Below are 16067 nucleotides of genomic sequence, written 5' to 3'. Positions count from 1 at the left end.
TTCACAATGAATTACTATTGAAGTGCAGTAATTTACATTGGCAAATTTCTGCAACAGCAATGTGTTAGATGACCAGTTCTGTGGGTTTTTTTTGTAGTGTTAGTTGAGGGAGGAATGTTGGCCAGGACATTGGGAAAACTTCCTGGCCTACCAGAACCACTGGAGCACCTGAACCACTGGAGCAGTCAGACTGAACCTTGGTTAAACTTCTCATCTGAAGGAGGGCACTTCCAATAATGCACCTTTGCCTCAGTGCAGCATTGTGGTATCATAGGAATTGCAGGATGGTAAAAGGCCAAGGTTCATCTAGTTGGTTTTCTACCGTCCTGGTAAAGAAAGACTTGCATTTATCTACATAGTTGTGCAATACAACGATAATGGAGTTCTTCACTACTCACAACAATCAATCACTATCAATCAGTCTACAACAGACCCAGACTTGAGGCGAGGAAAACCCCAGTGATGGAGAACTTTGGGAAACATAGGTCAAAATTCACAAATTACATTACATGTGTCACTATACAGTACACGGAATGGGTGACGGTACATTTACATTTTTTCCTTTCAACGTGCATTACGAAACAGACCTTGCATTGTACATGGCACTACATAGGTGTTTACAAATCATGGTGCTCCATGTACACAAAAAAGAAGTTGGTGAGAGGGGAGCAGCCTATAAAAGGCCCAGCGGGAGAGAAAGCAAAATAGAAGTAGAAAGTAATCAAAAAGTGACGTCACAGCCAATGAGGTAAGTGATTGGCTGGTGATTGGTGAGTAGCTTTTCTTTTATTTTTTATATCAGTAAGTGAACTGTAACATTGTTATTACCAATTTAAGTGTATCTAAGGTTAAGGCATGGCAGGAGAGCTCGGCCATGTGATATGCTCCTCCTGTACCATGTGGGAACTCGGGGACACTTCCGGTGTCCCTGGGCGCTACGTGTGTGGGAAGTGTATCCGCCTCGAGCTCTTGACGGTCCGCGTTGCGGAATTGGAGCTGAGGGTGGATTCACTCTGGAGCATCCACGATGCTGAGAATGACGTGAGTATCACGTGTAGTGAGTTGGTCTTACCTCAGGAGAAGGGTCCACAGCCAGATAGGGAATGGAAGACCAGCAGGAAGAGCAGTGCAAGAAAAATAGTGCAGGGGTCCCCTGTGGTCATCCCCCTGCAAAACAGATACACTGCTTTGAGTACTGTTGGGGAGGATGACTCATCAGGGGAGGGCAGCAGCAGCCAAGTTCATGGCACCGTAGGTGGCTCTGCTGCAAAGGAGGGCAGGAAAAAGATTGGGAGCGCGATAGTGATAGGGGATTCGATGGTGAGGGGAATAGATAGGCGTTTCTGCGGACGCAACCGAGACTCCAGGATGGTATGTTGCCTCCCTGGTGCAAGGGTCAAGGATGTCTCGGAGCGGGTGCAGGACATTCTGAAATGGGAGGGAGAACAGCCAGTTGTCGTGGTGCACATTGGTACCAACGACATAGGTAAAAAAAGGGATGAGGTCCTACGAAAAGAATTTAAGGAGCTAGGAGCTAAATTAAAAAGTAGGACCTCAAAAGTAGTAATCTCGGGATTGCTACCAGTGCCACGTGCTAGTCAGAGTAGGAATCGCAGGATAGCGCAGATGAATACATGGCTTGAGCACTGGTGCAGCAGGGAGGGATTCAATTTCTTGGGGCATTGGAACCGGTTCTGGGGGAGGTGGGACCAGTACAAACCGGACGGTCTGCACCTGGGCAGGACCGGAACCAATGTCCTAGGGGGAGTGTTTGCTAGTGCTGTTGGGGAGGAGTTAAACTAATATTGCAGGGGGATGGGAACCTATGCAGGGAGACAGAGGGAGACAAAAATGAGGCAAAAGCAAAAGACAGAAAGGAGATGAGGAAAAGTGGAGGGCAAAGAACAAAAAGGGCCACTGTACAGCAAAATTCTAAAAGGACAAAGGGTGTTAAAAAAGCAAGCCTGAAGGCTTTGTGTCTTAATGCAAGGAGTATCCGCAATAAGGTGGATGAATTAACTGTGCAAATTGATGTTAACAAATATGATGTGATTGGGATTACGGAGACGTGGCTCCAGGATGATCAGGGCTGGGAACTCAACATCCAGGGGTATTCAACATTCAGGAAGGATAGAATAAAAGGAAAAGGAGGTGGGGTAGCATTGCTGGTTAAAGAGGAGATTAATGCAATAGTTAGGAAAGACATTAGCTTGGATGATGTGGAATCTATATGGGTAGAGCTGCAGAACACTAAAGGGCAAAAATCGTTAGTGGGAGTTGTGTACAGACCTCCAAACAGTAGTAGTGATGTTGGGGAGGGCATCAAACAGGAAATTAGGAGTGCATGCAATAAAGGTGCAGCAGTTATAATGGGTGACTTTAATATGCACATAGATTGGGCCAGCCAAACTGGAAGCAATACGATGGAGGAGGATTTCCTGGAGTGCATAAGGGATGGTTTTCTAGACCAATATGTCGAGGAACCAAATAGGGGGGAGGCCATCTTAGACTGGGTGTTGTGTAATGAGAGAGGATTAATTAGCAATCTCATTGTGCGAGGCCCCTTGGGGAAGAGTGACCATAATATGGTGGAATTCTGCATTAGGATGGAGAATGAAACAGTTAATTCAGAGACCATGGTCCAGAACTTAAAGAAGGGTAACTTTGAAGGTATGAGGCATGAATTGGCTAAGATAGATTGGCTAATGATACTTAAGGGGTTGGGCAATGGCAGACATTTAGAGACCGCATGGATGAATTACAACAATTGTACATTCCTGTCTGGCGTAAAAATAAAAAAGGGAAGGTGGCTCAACCGTGGCTATCTAGGGAAATCAGGGATAGTATTAAAGCCAAGGAAATGGAATACAAATTGGCCAGAAATAGCAGCGAACCTGGGGACTGGGAGAAATTTAGAACTCAGCAGAGGAGGACAAAGGGTTTGATTAGGGCAGGGAAAATGGAGTACGAGAAGAAGCTTGCAGGGAACATTAAGGCGGATTGCAAAAGTTTCTATAGGTATGTAAAGAGAAAAAGGTTAGTAAAGACAAACGTAGGTCCCCTGCAGTCAGAATCAGGGGAAGTCATAACGGGGAACAAAGAAATGGCAGACCAATTGAACAAGTACTTTGGTTCAGTATTCACTAAGGAGGACACAAACAACCTTCCGGATATAAAAGTGGTCAGAGGGTCTAGTAAGGAGGAGGAACTGAGGGAAATCTTTATTAGTCGGGAAATTGTGTTGGGGAAATTGATGGGATTGAAGGCCGATAAATCCCCAGGGCCTGATGGACTGCATCCCAGAGTACCGAAGGAGGTGGCCTTGGAAATAGCGGATGCATTGACAGTCATTTTCCAACATTCCATTGACTCTGGATCAGTTCCTATCGAGTGGAGGGTAGCCAATGTAACCCCACTTTTTAAAAAAGGAGGGAGAGAGAAAGCAGGGAATTATAGACCGGTCAGCCTGACCGCAGTAGTGGGTAAAATGATGGAATCAATTATTAAGGATGTCATAGCAGCGCATTTGGAAAGAGGTGACATGATAGGTCCAAGTCAGCATGGATTTGTGAAAGGGAAATCATGCTTGACAAATCTTCTGGAATTTTTTGAGGATGTTTCCAATAAAGTGGACAAAGGAGTACCAGTTGATGTGGTATATTTGGACTTTCAGAAGGCTTTCGACAAGGTCCCACACAGGAGATTAATGTGCAAAGTTAAAGCACATGGGATTGGGGGTAGTGTGCTGACGTGGATTGAGAACTGGTTGTCAGACAGGAAGCAAAGAGTAGGGGTAAATGGGGACTTTTCAGGGCAGGCAGTGACTAGTGGGGTACCGCAAGGTTCTGTGCTGGGGCCCCAGCTGTTTACACCGTACATTAATGATTTAGACGAGGGGATTAAATATAGTATCTCCAAATTTGCGGATGACACTAAGTTGGGTGGCAGTGTGAGCTGCGAGGAGGATGCTATGAGGCTGCAGAGTGACTTGGATAGGTCAAATGCATGGCAGATGAAGTATAATGTGGATAAATGTGAGGTTATCCACTTTGGTGGTAAAAACAGAGAGACAGACTATTATCTGAATGGTGACAGATTAGGAAAAGGGAAGGTGCAACGAGACCTGGGTGTCATGGTACATCAGTCATTGAAGGTTGGCATGCAGGTACAGCAGGCGGTTAAGAAAGCAAATGGCATGTTGGCCTTCATAGCGAGGGGATTTGAGTACAGGGGCAGGGAGATGTTGCTACAGTTGTACAGGGCCTTGGTGAGGCCACACCTGGAGTATTGTGTACAGTTTTGGTCTCCTAACTTGAGGAAGGACATTCTTGCTATTGAGGGAGTGCAGCGAAGATTCACCAGACTGATTCCCGGGATGGCGGGACTGACCTGTCAAGAAAGACTGGATCAACTGGGCTTGTATTCACTGGAGTTCAGAAGAGTGAGAGGGGACCTCATAGAAACGTTTAAAATTCTGACGGGTTTGGACAGGTTGGATGCAGGAAGAATGTTCCCAATGTTGGGGAAGTCCAGAACCAGAGGTCACAGTCTAAGGATAAGGGGTAAGCCATTTAGGACCGAGATGAGGAGAAACTTCTTCACCCAGAGAGTGGTGAACCTGTGGAATTCTCTACCACAGAAAGTAGTTGAGGCCAATTCACTAAATATATTCAAAAGGGAGTTAGATGAAGTCCTTACTACTCGGGGGATCAAGGGGTATGGCGTGAAAGCAGGAAGGGGGTACTGAAGTTGCATGTTCAGCCATGAACTCATTGAATGGCGGTGCAGGCTAGAAGGGCTGAATGGCCTACTCCTGCACCTATTTTCTATGTTTCTATGTTTCTACAAGTACGGCCCGAGGGGGGTTTTGTACTGATTCCTGCCCCCGGGTTTACCGTGGCAGAAGGGCTTTAAACTGTGGCCCTTCCGCACCGTGCCTTTGCGGCGACTGCACCAATTTTAAGTGCGTCCTTCAGCACGTAATCCTGGATCTTGGATTGCGCCAGTCTGCAACATGCAGACGTGGACATCTCCTTGCTCTGGAAGACCAGCAAGTTTCGGCAAGACCAAAGAGCGTCTTTGACCGAGTTGATGGCCCTCCAGCAGCAGGTGATGTCTGTCTCGGTGTGTGTCCCTGGGAACAGCCCGTAGAGCACAGAGTCCTGTGTTACGGAGCTGCTCGGGATGAACCTCGACAGCAACCACTGCATCTCTTTCCAGACCTGCCTTGCGAAGGGGCAATCCTGAAGGAGATGGGTGTGAGTCTCATCCGCCCCGCAGCCGACTCGGGGGCACCGTGCCGTGTCTCTGAAACCCCGGCTGTGCAGGAACGCTCTGACGGGTAAGGCCCTCCTCACCGCCAACCATGCTACATCTTGGTGCTTGTGTGAAAGCTCTGGCGATGAGACGTTCTGCCAAACGAGTTCGACAGTCTGCTCAGGGAACCACCCGACAGGGTCCACCCTCTCCTTTCGTAGGGCGTCCAGGACCTTACGTGCTGACCACTGTTTTATGGCCTTGTGGTCAAAGGGGTTTTTTGTGAAAAACTTTTCCACGAAGGACAGGTGGACAGGCATGGTCCAACTGGTGGGGGCGTTTCGCGGCAGCATGGCCAGACCCATCCTTCGCAACACCGGGGACAGGTAGAAACTCAGCACGTAGTGACACTTGGTGTTTGCGTACCGGGGGTCTGTGCACAGCTTCATGCAGCCGCACACAAAGGTGGCCATCAGGATGAGGGCCACGTTCGGAACGTCCTTTCCTCCACTGTCCAGAGAGTTGTACATTGTGTCTCTGCGGACACGTTCCATTTTGGACCTCCAGACGGCCCGGGTGACTGCCGCGGCACAGGAGCGAGAGATGGGCCAAACCTGTGCCATGTGCAGCAAACCCGAGAGCACCTCACTCCTGATGACCAGGTTCTTTCCTGCCATGGGAGTGCTGCACTGTCGGAGGGGGCAGTACTGAGGGAGTGCCACACTGTCGGAGGGGCAGTACTGAGGGAGCGCTGCACTATCTGAGGGGCAGTACTGAGGGAGCGCCGCACTGTCGGAGGGGCAGTACTGAGGGAATTTTTTTTTTTTGGAAATTCGTAGCCAATCGTTCCAATTCTTTGTCAAATCACAAACGCCAGAGGTCACCTTGCACACATCAAGGATCATTCTGCGCCAATGCTCTTAGCCAAAAGGCCTAGAGCCACTGCACCGTTCCTGGAAGTACTGCAATACCAGGTTCGTGCCATGGAGGTGGATGGGTCAGGCCTCCCACACACCTCCGTGGAGGTGGATGGGTCAAGCCACCCCACCCACCTGAGGGAATGCTGCACTGTCGGAGGGGCAGTACTGAGGGAGCGCTGCACTTTTGGATGACATGTTAATCGATGCTAACCCTAACCGTCTGCCCTTTCAGGTGGATGTGAAAGATCGCGTGGCACTATATCGAAGAAGAGCAGGGGAGTTCTCCCCAGTGTCCTGGGGTTAATATATATCCCTCACCAACATCACTAAAACAGATTATCTGGTCATTATCACATTGCTGTTTGTGGGAGCTTGCTGCTGCATTTCCATTACAAGTGACTACACTTCAAAAAGTACTTCATTGGCTGTAAAGCGGTTAGGGCCGTCCTGTGGTCGTGAAAGGCACTATAGAAATGCAAGTTCTTTCTTATCCAATGTGCCATTATGCTGGGTTGCAGCCTTTATTGTGGGTGTATTATGGCGAGTAGTTCAAAGGGGGCTATGGACCTTATGCAATGTGCATTGTGCTGGGCAGCGCCACCTGTGGCGGAGGGTGAGTGGTGCAGGGGGCGGAGGGCCGCGCATGCGTGCTGCTGCCCCTTTAGCGGCCGCCGCGGTGCATGCCGGAGCTCAGTCCAAGATGGCGGCGCGTGTCCTCGCTCGCTGCCTCCGCCGGGCGCCGCAACCTTGGAGCGGGCCAAGGGCAGGCCCGAGGGCCGGGGTCGGGGCCCCGAGAGCCGCCGCCAGCAACTACTCTCAGCACGGCTGCAGCCGGCCGGCTCCTGGCGCGGCGCTCCGAGCTCAGGTAATGGCGGCTGGGCCGGAGCCCGGAGCTCGGGGGCTGGGCCGGAGCTCGGAGCTCGGGGGTTGGGCCTGGGCCGGAGCTCGGGGGCTGGGCCGGAGCTCGGAGCTCGGGGGTTGGGCCTGGGCCGGAGCTCGGGGGCTGGGCCGGAGCTCGGAGCCCGGAGCTCGGGGGCTGGGCCGGAGCTCGGAGCTCGGGGGTTGGGCCTGGGCCGGAGCTCGGGGGCTGGGCCGGAGCTCGGAGCTCGGGGGCTGGGCCGGAGCTCGGAGCTCGGGGGCTGGGCCGGAGCTCGGAGCTCGGGGGCTGGGCCGGAGCTCGGAGCTCGGGGGCTGGGCCGGAGCTCGGGGGCTGGGCCGGAGCTCGGGGGCTGGGCCGGAGCTCGGAGCTCGGGGGCTGGGCCTAGGCCGGAGCTCCGGCTCGGAGCCTGGGGCTGAGGCGCTGGCCTGCCGCAGGGTGGACAGCAGCCCCGGGTCCCCCTGCGGGCTGGGGAGGAGCGGCTGCGGCAATATCTCATTATTAAGGAAAAAAAAATGCATGACTGGGGATTGATCCCAGCTGGAAAATAACATTGAATAATCCCTTCACTTTCTATCCCATATCCAGCTCCAGTCTCGGAGGAAGCTGCAGCTCACACTGATGGCTGTTTCTGCCAATTGCCAGGGTTGGATATATATATATTATATATATAAATGAATACCCTGTGAATGGGAGCACTGGAAGAGGTGTTGGGGGCATTGTTCCACTGTCAGCAATACCCCTTTCCTTTCGTTCTGACGAAAGGTCATCGACCTGAAACGTGAACTGTGTTTCCCTCTCGGCAGATACTGCCTGACTGACTGAGTATTTCCAGCATATTCTGCTTGTATCGTACCACTTTGGTGCTTCATCCGCGTGGCCCTTGTTCGTGAGCGACCTGGACGATGAGTGCCAGTGTAAATGTAGATTCTTCAACCGGTGGCGGGGTTGGAGGTGGCACTTTCTGTCCTCTAGTCTGATCACACAAAGCGAGGAGCGTTCCATGTAATGGCTCTTGTCTGCTGGCGTGGAATTGAACCGTGCCACAGGATCTTTTACATCCACCTGACAGGGCAGACGACACCTGTGCAGTTTGCGTATTAAATAAACCTCTTTCTTTCTTCCCCCCCCCCTCTTGCAGCGATGCAGTCCGTTGGTACAGTCATGTCGCCGGTACGGTGATCTGCCTCCTCTCTCGCTGGGCAGCATCCAAGATCGAGTGCTGTACGTCTTAAAACTGTATGACAAAATTAATCCGGACAAGGTACAGAAATGACTTTGCCCTCCTTTTGATGGACTTCTGTAAATAAGAACCGTGCCGCTCTTGGGGAATGTGACCAATTATAGTAAAATTAGGTCCCCTGTAATTGTTTGCCAGTTTCCCCAACAAACCGGAGCAAATTCTGCAGTAAGCAATTTCGGACTCTGCTCCCGCCGTTTCCAGCGACACATATCAGTAGGTGGTTTGAACATATTTTTTTCTCCCATAAAATGTGACGGCAACAGTTTTGTTTGAAAGCAAGAAAGGTGCTTGAACTATAAACTTAAGAGTGCCTGACGAGGAGGCGATGAGACCCAAAGCGCAGAGCAGGGTCTGGAGCAGAAAGCATGTGCAGGGAGAGGTCCGGGTGCAGCTCCAGCTAATGAGCCAATGGCAGCGCGCCATCGCATGGCCGCCTATACATGCCTTGTTGATCAAATGCAAAATATGATTGTGTGTTTTTAAGATGAAATGCATTGTAAAGTTGTCTGTAGGTAGTTGTCATTCTTTTTGTCTCTGGGTGGGTGGTGTTGCGGGGGAACAATGTTCAAACCGTTTCTCGGGATATTTCTATCGTGGGGTATTTGTTTTAACTCTCGGTAATCGGAGGCAAGGTTAACCAAGGGTCGCTACTTTTCTAACCATTGGTTTTATTAACATTAAAGCACAGCAGTTTTATAGATAAAGATGCATTAAACCTTCCCAGCACGCCGTCTCGAGCAGCCAGTTTAACGTAGGATATACGGCGCAGAGATAGGCCATTCGGCCCAACCAGCCCATGCCGGTGCAATAGTTTCTTTTAACCAAACTCTGCTCTTTTACCGAAGTTCTAGCCAATCATTTAGTTTATTCAAAATTGATATTGAGAAGTTCACTAGAGAAGGGTATCTAGGGTAGCTGGTTTTCTAGAGCAAAGTCACTATGTTCTCGACAAGAAATACTCTCCTGTCTTTGACGTGTTAAATGTCTGCAAAACTTGCAGGTGTCACTGCAGGGCGGGATGGGTGGCTTGTAGTTTGCACGACAGAACAATAAACTATATACCAGCAAAAAGCCTCCATTTCTTGCATATAAGGCAGTATGTTCAGTGATAATCTCAGTGCAATGAGAAGTATATTGTGGATCAACAAATATACGGTGCAAGAATTGGGGAAATCCAGCCCGTTGATGTTGCTTGGAATCTGGATTATACTCTCCCCTTCCTCCTTTTCCCAGTCTTATTTCCTACTCCCCACTTGAGGCACATGGACTTCGATGTCCCCAAATGGGCATATTGAGGTGCTGCCGAAGAAGCCTTGGCGAGTTGCTGCAGTGCTTCCTGTCGATGGCGCACACTGCAGCCACGGTGCGCCGGTGGTGGAGGGGGTGGGTGTTTAAGCTGGTGGGTGGGGTCCCAATCAAGTGGCTGCTTTGTCCTGGATGGTGTTGAGCTTCTGTTGTTGCAGCTGTACACATCCAGGCACGTGATGCCAGTTCTCACTGAAGTGAAGAGTTAATATTTTACAATAATATCAGCATAGCGCCTAAAGCCGGGTCTGGGGGGAGGATGACTATTTTGTCGCACCTGATTATTTTCCTTTATTCTGCTAATTCTAACCATTCAGCTGAATGTAACTAGCCGCATTACATTCATTAAACAGTCAGTTCAAAGTTTCTTATCTTTGGAATTGTTTAAAGTGTTTTATTGCTGATTAATTGATGCATTCTTTAACTTCTGTGCAATGTCCTGTAAATAAATTGGACAACTACTTTTAGCCTGGATGGTACGTGCACCATGCAGCCACGTGGGCCTCGAGTGCTCGGTGCGCTAATTGTCTGTCCAGCGCTATGCTATTCCCTCGGTCCAGCGCAGAGAGTTGTACGTTTCAGGACCTGGGATTTGCTTGTGGATGTCGCCTTTATACCGTTGAGTTAATTGTTTGGGGGGATGGGGAGCCAAAATTATACCAGCCACCAATACCCTCCCAAGCAAACAGCAACCGGACGGAAGACTGTGTTGCCCTGGGTCACGGAATAGTGAAGGATTTGGTTGTGCGCGGGGGGTGGGGGGTGGGGATGAATCGGGAACGGGAGGCACTGCAATACTGACACGGTCAGTGTTTGCGGTCAGGCGCTCGATGCAGAAATCCCGCAGGATAAGGAGCAGGTTGCGAAAGTTCTGCGCTAATTGAGCTGGCAGCACTGGCGCAGGAAACTCGATGACCCGAGGCCATTCTTCCTCTGCTCCCTTTCCCCCTGGGAGAGTTTCTGCGACTGCGGAACGAAGGAACGATGGGGCCTCTGGGTAGAATGGACTAGGCAGACAGCTCGAGTGTTTTCAGCTGGTGTGTGTTGGCACATCCTGGGCAGTGAGTGCCGGAGCAAGTGAGAGTCTGAGCACCCCCACCCACGGGATATCGATGAGGCAATGCAACACTTGGCCACTCCCGCAGCCTTCCTCCTGCCCTGGGGAAAAGCTCCCAGCATCACCCGCCCAAGACTGGGATTTGCTGGCCGGTAACGAGAAGACCAAGGTTTATCCTTTCGGTGTTTCTCGGAAGGTTAGCCCACTTGTTGGTTGGGCTGAAGGTCCCGAATAATTCATTGTGGATTGTTCCTCTTGCCCGCCTGGAACCCTCTGTATTTACAAAGCTTTCTTTCTTTTCAAAGCTTGTAGTAAGCTCGCACTTCATGAAGGATTTGGGGTTGGACAGTTTGGATCAAGTAGAGATCATTATGGCCATGGAGGACGAGTTTGGTAAGTCGTGGCACGGAGCGTGTCGTGTTGCTGCAGTCCCACCGCCTCTGAGAGTTTGTAACTGGTGTTGCTGTTCACCCTCCGCTGCCTTGATCCCTCTGAATTCTGTCCCCTTTGCCTGAAGACGCTGATTGGAGCAGGGTTCCGTGCTCACTGACAGCCCCTCCATACCGGACACACTCGGCCTATAAAACCCCCGGGGCATCACAGTCACTCTCCAGTCCTATACACGTGCTCTCCCAGTGATTGCAGTGTTCCGTTCCATTTGCAATTCCTCAGCTGTCCATGCCCGCATGCAGCAAGACCTGGAGAACATTCTGGCTTGTGATAAGTGGCAAGTAATATTCCCGCCACACAAGTGCCAGGCAATGACTATCTCCCAGAAGCGAGAGTCTAACCACCATTCAATGGCATTACCATCGCCGAATCCCCACCATCATAATCCTGGGGGTCACCATTGACCAGAAGCTTGACCAGACACACACATACTGTGGCTACAAGAGCGGGTCAGAGGCTGGGTATTCTGCGGCAAGTGTCTCACCTCTTGACTCCCCAAAGCCTTTCCACCATCTCCAAGGCACAAGTCAGGAGTGTGATGGAATACTCTCCACTTGCCTGGATGAGAGCAGCTCCAACAACACTCGAGAAGCTCGACACCATCCAGGACAAAGCAGCCGCTTGATCGGCCCCCCATCCACCACCTTCAACACTCACTCCCTCCACCACCGGCGCACCGTGGCTGCAGTGTGCACCATCTACAAGATGCACTGCGGCAACTTGCCAAGGCTTCTTCGGCAGCACCTCCCAAACCCGCGACCTCTACCACCTAGAAGGACAAGGGCAGCAGTTGCCAGGAGCCTTGCTGTAGGACAGCTGATGGATATCTGCTCGAGAGTGATCCTGAACAGGGTTGGTTCAAGCTGGTGATGAGCGATACCCGAGGGTGGGTGGTTGAAGGGCTTTATTGCTGCAGAATTGCCAAACAAAGCCCATCTTGGGCCGAAGGCCGTGGGTTAGAATGTGGAAAGGTTGCTGTGTTCAGTGTGTGTGGGGGCTACTGAGCTTCTCCTCTGTCTGCTGCAGGGTTCGAGATTCCAGATGTAGATGCTGAAAAGTTAATGACGCCCGAGGAAATTGTAACTTATATCGCAGACAAGAAGGACGTGTACGAGTAAATGATGTTTTCCCTGGAGAGAGAGAGAGAAATGAGGGTAAGAGCTTGTCAGACAGCTACTTCGAGGGGAGGGGCAGTGTGCACTCTCTCATTAACCTGCCCTGGTCACGGTCCCGTGATCGTTCTGTCCACTGACACGCCCTGTCAAGCCTCGTGTCTGAAGACCGACTGTTTGAGTTTGAGGACTGGGATGGGCAAGATTCCTGTGAATTGTGTTTTTGGGGGTGGGGGGGCGGTGGGGGCTGCACAGCCCACTTCCAGATTTCTCTGCACGCACAATTTTTTTCGTTGAAAAGCCGCTGGGCGGCCTGCGAGGGTCCTCCAGACCACTGCGCAGCTTAGCGGGAACATTGGGGGTGGGCTGACCACTGAACTGCCTGGGCTCGAGTCGATCTTCTGGGTTGGTGGGGGGGAAACCTGGGAGCTACCAATCAGGTGAGAGGAGCTCGCATGTTGCATGAATGGCTCAGCACATTCCCGCAGCAAGTGACGGCGAGGCTGTGGTGTGGACGGGCACTGGGAAGGCAGTAGCCTCTGCACACTCCACTCGGTTGGGCACTGCTGGTGCAATAAAAGGTTTCTCTTGCCTCCCCCAGCAGGAGGTGCTACATCCTGTCCGGTGAAGGGACTCTTGGCAATGTTCTCTTTCCCCTTCCCTTCCCCCCCCCCCCCCCCCCTCAACCTCCGCAGTCTGAAGCCCAGCTGCAGCACCCTGACCCGTGGGCCTCGACTGGGGTCGGAGCCCAGGACTGAAGGAAGGTTACTTACCTTTACTCATTCGCGGGATGTGGGCGTCGCTGGCGAGACCGGCATTTATTGCCCTCGAGAAGGTGTCGCTGAGCAGCCCTCTTGAACCGCTGCAGTCCGTGCTTTACCCTAAACACTCCGGTACTGACGTCACTCGTTGGTCGCGCCTTTTGATTCCCCAAAATGTTTTGGAAAAATTTGGAAAACACATATTCGAACTCTGAAAGCTGTTTCTGTCTTTGCAGGTGCTTGTTGCCGGGAGCATGTGGACGAGCCGATGTGGGGATCGTGACCACTGCTCGAAGCGCACACTGCTGCTCGCTGGTTTTCCTTGTCTGATTATGTTTGTTCCGCCACTGATGTTTCAAGTTCTTGAACACTTATTTGACTTCAAGAATGAATAAATTACTATTGGATACCTGAGCCTGGGCGTGTCTCCGATACTCTTCCGTTCTCGACTTCTGAGCAACATTGTGAATTCTTTATCAGGAACATACGGACAGGAGGAGGCAATTCAGCCCCTCTAGCCTGTTCCACCATTCATCCGTCATCATCATCACAGGCAGTCCCTCGAAATCAAGGAAGACTTGCTTCCACTCCTAAAGTGAGTTATTTGGTGGCTGGACAGTCCAATACGAGAGCCACTGACCTTGTCACGGGTGGGACAGATATTCGTCGGGGAAAGGGGCTGGTTTGCCGCGCGCTCCTTCCGCTGTCTGCGCTTGACCTCTTCACGCTTGACCTCTTCACGCTTGCAGCGTTGAGGTTCAAGGAGCTCAACGCCCTCCCGGATGCACTTTCTCTACCTAGGGCGGTCTTCGGCCAGAGTGTCTCGGGTGTCAGTGGGGATGTCGTACTTCACCAGGGAGGCTTTGAGGGTGTCCTTGTAACGTTTCTGCTGCCCACCTTTGGCTCGTTTGCCATGAAGGAGCTCCGTGTAGAGCAATTGCTTAGGGAGTCTCGTGTCTGGCATGCGAACTAAGTGGCCTGCCCAGCGAAGCTGATCGAGTGTGGTCAGTGCTTCAATGCTGGGGATGTTAGCCTGGTCGAGGACACTGATGTTGGTGCGCCTGTACTGTAGCTCAGCGACAGAGGTTGGAGTGGTTTTGGACCTGGCCTGGAGACGGCGAAGGTTGAACAGCTTCCCACTGGTTCTGAAGACAAACGTAGGTCCCCTGCAGTCAGAATCAGGGGAAGTCATAACGGGGAACAAAGAAATGGCGGATCAATTGAACAAGTACTTTGGTTCGGTATTCACTAAGGAGGATACAAACAACCTTCCGGATATAAAAGGGGTCAGAGGGTCTAGTAAGGAAGAGGAACTGAGGGAAATCTTTATTAGTCGGGAAATTGTGTTGGGGAAATTGATGGGATTGAAGGCCGATAAATCCCCAGGGCCTGATGGCCTGCATCCTAGAGTACTTAAGGAGGTGGCCTTGGAAATAGCGGATGCATTGACAGTCATTTTCCAACATTCCATTGACTCTGGATCAGTTCCTATGGAGTGGAGGGTAGCCAATGTAACCCCACTTTTTAAAAAAGGAGGGAGAGAGAAAACAGGGAATTATAGACCGGTCAGCCTGACCTCAGTAGTGGGTAAAATGATGGAATCAATTATTAAGGATGTCATAGCAGTGCATCTGGAAAATGGTGACATGATAGGTCGAAGTCAGCATGGATTTGTGAAAGGGAAATCATGCTTGACAAATCTTCTGGAATTTTTTGAGGATGTTTCCAGTAAAGTGGACAAAGGAGAACCAGTTGATGTGGTATATTTGGACTTTCAGAAGGCTTTCGACAAGGTCCCACACAAGAGATTAATGTGCAAAGTTAAAGCACATGGGATTGGGGGTAGTGTGCTGACGTGGATTGAGAACTGGTTGTCAGACAGGAAGCAAAGAGTAGGAGTAAACGGGTACTTTTCAGAATGGCAGGCAGTGACTAGTGGAGTGCCGCAAGGTTCTGTGCTGGGGCCCCAGCTGTTTACATTGTACATTAATGATTTAGACGAGGGGATTAAATGCAGTATCTCCAAATTTGCGGATGATACTAAGTTGGGTGGCAGTGTGAGCTGCGAGGAGGATGCTATTAGGCTGCAGAGTGACTTGGATAGGTTAGGTGAGTGGGCAAATGCATGGCAGATGAAGTATAATGTGGATAAATGTGAGGTTATCCACTTTGGTGGTAAAAACAGAGAGACAGACTATTATCTGAATGGTGACAGATTAGGAAAAGGGAAGGTGCAACGAGACCTGGGTGTCATGGTACATCAGTCATTGAAGGTTGGCATGCAGGTACAGCAGGCGGTTAAGAAAGCAAATGGCATGTTGGCCTTCATAGCGAGGGGATTTGAATACAGGGGCAGGGAGGTGTTGCTACAGTTGTACAGGGCCTTGGTGAGGCCACTCCTGGAGTATTGTGTACAGTTTTGGTCTCCTAACTTGAGGAAGGACATTCTTGCTATTGAGGGAGTGCAGCGAAGGTTCACCAGACTGATTCCCGGGATGGCGGGACTGACCTATCAAGAAAGATTGGATCAATTGGGCTTGTATTCACTGGAGTTCAGAAGAATGAGAGGGGACCTCATAGAAACGTTTAAAATTCTGACGGGTTTAGACAGGTTAGATGCAGAAAGAATGTTCCCAATGTTGGGGAGGTCCAGAACCAGGGGTCACAGTCTGAGGATAAGGGGTAAGCCATTTAGGACCGAGATGAGGAGAAACTTCTTCACCCAGAGAGTGGTGAACCTGTGGAATTCTCTACCACAGAAAGTAGTTGAGGCCAATTCACTAAATATATTCAAAAGGGAGTTAGATGAAGTCCTTACTACTCGGGGGATCAAGGGTTATGGCGAGAAAGCAGGAAGGGGGTACTGAAGTTTCATGTTCAGCCATGAACTCATTGAATGGCGGTGCAGGCTAGAAGGGCTGAATGGCCTGCTCCTGCACCTATTTTCTATGTTTCTATGTTTCTATGTTTTCCACTCCAGCGGGAAGCTTGTCGACAGTGAGGTGGAGCGAGGTAGCGAGGAAGATTGAGAAGAGGGTTGGGGCGATGACTCAACCCTGTTTGAACCCGGTCCGGACATGGAATGG

At 50.8% G+C, this 16067-nt stretch overlaps 1 protein-coding gene across 1 annotated transcript; it reads left to right on the top strand.

Annotated features, from left to right (window-relative positions):
- Window positions 1-6852: 6852 nt before the first annotated feature.
- Window positions 6853-13395, top strand: ndufab1b (NADH:ubiquinone oxidoreductase subunit AB1b). The gene is made up of 5 exons (XM_070900025.1): window positions 6853-7041; window positions 8195-8317; window positions 10964-11051; window positions 12135-12262; window positions 13218-13395. The coding sequence occupies exons 1-4, from the start codon at window positions 6877-6879 to the stop codon at window positions 12224-12226; spliced, it is 468 nt and encodes a 155-aa protein (XP_070756126.1). The 5' UTR covers window positions 6853-6876; the 3' UTR covers window positions 12227-12262; window positions 13218-13395.
- The last annotated feature ends 2672 nt before the right edge of the window (window positions 13396-16067 follow it).

This window comes from Pristiophorus japonicus, chromosome 15 (genome assembly GCF_044704955.1).
Source record: "Pristiophorus japonicus isolate sPriJap1 chromosome 15, sPriJap1.hap1, whole genome shotgun sequence".
NCBI classification, from domain to species: domain Eukaryota; kingdom Metazoa; phylum Chordata; class Chondrichthyes; family Pristiophoridae; genus Pristiophorus; species Pristiophorus japonicus.
The sequence above is the reverse complement of the archived record's forward strand: the minus strand, read 5'-3'. Positions and strand labels throughout refer to the sequence as shown.

Coding starts and splice junctions, on each gene's coding strand:
- ndufab1b (XM_070900025.1), top strand. CDS start 6,877: ATGGCGGCGCGTGTCCTCGCTCGCTGCCTCCGCCGGGCGCCGCAACCT. Junction 8,318..10,963: donor ACAAAATTAATCCGGACAAG/GTACAGAAATGA, acceptor TTCTTTTCAAAG/CTTGTAGTAAGCTCGCACTT. Junction 11,052..12,134: donor GGCCATGGAGGACGAGTTTG/GTAAGTCGTGGC, acceptor TGTCTGCTGCAG/GGTTCGAGATTCCAGATGTA.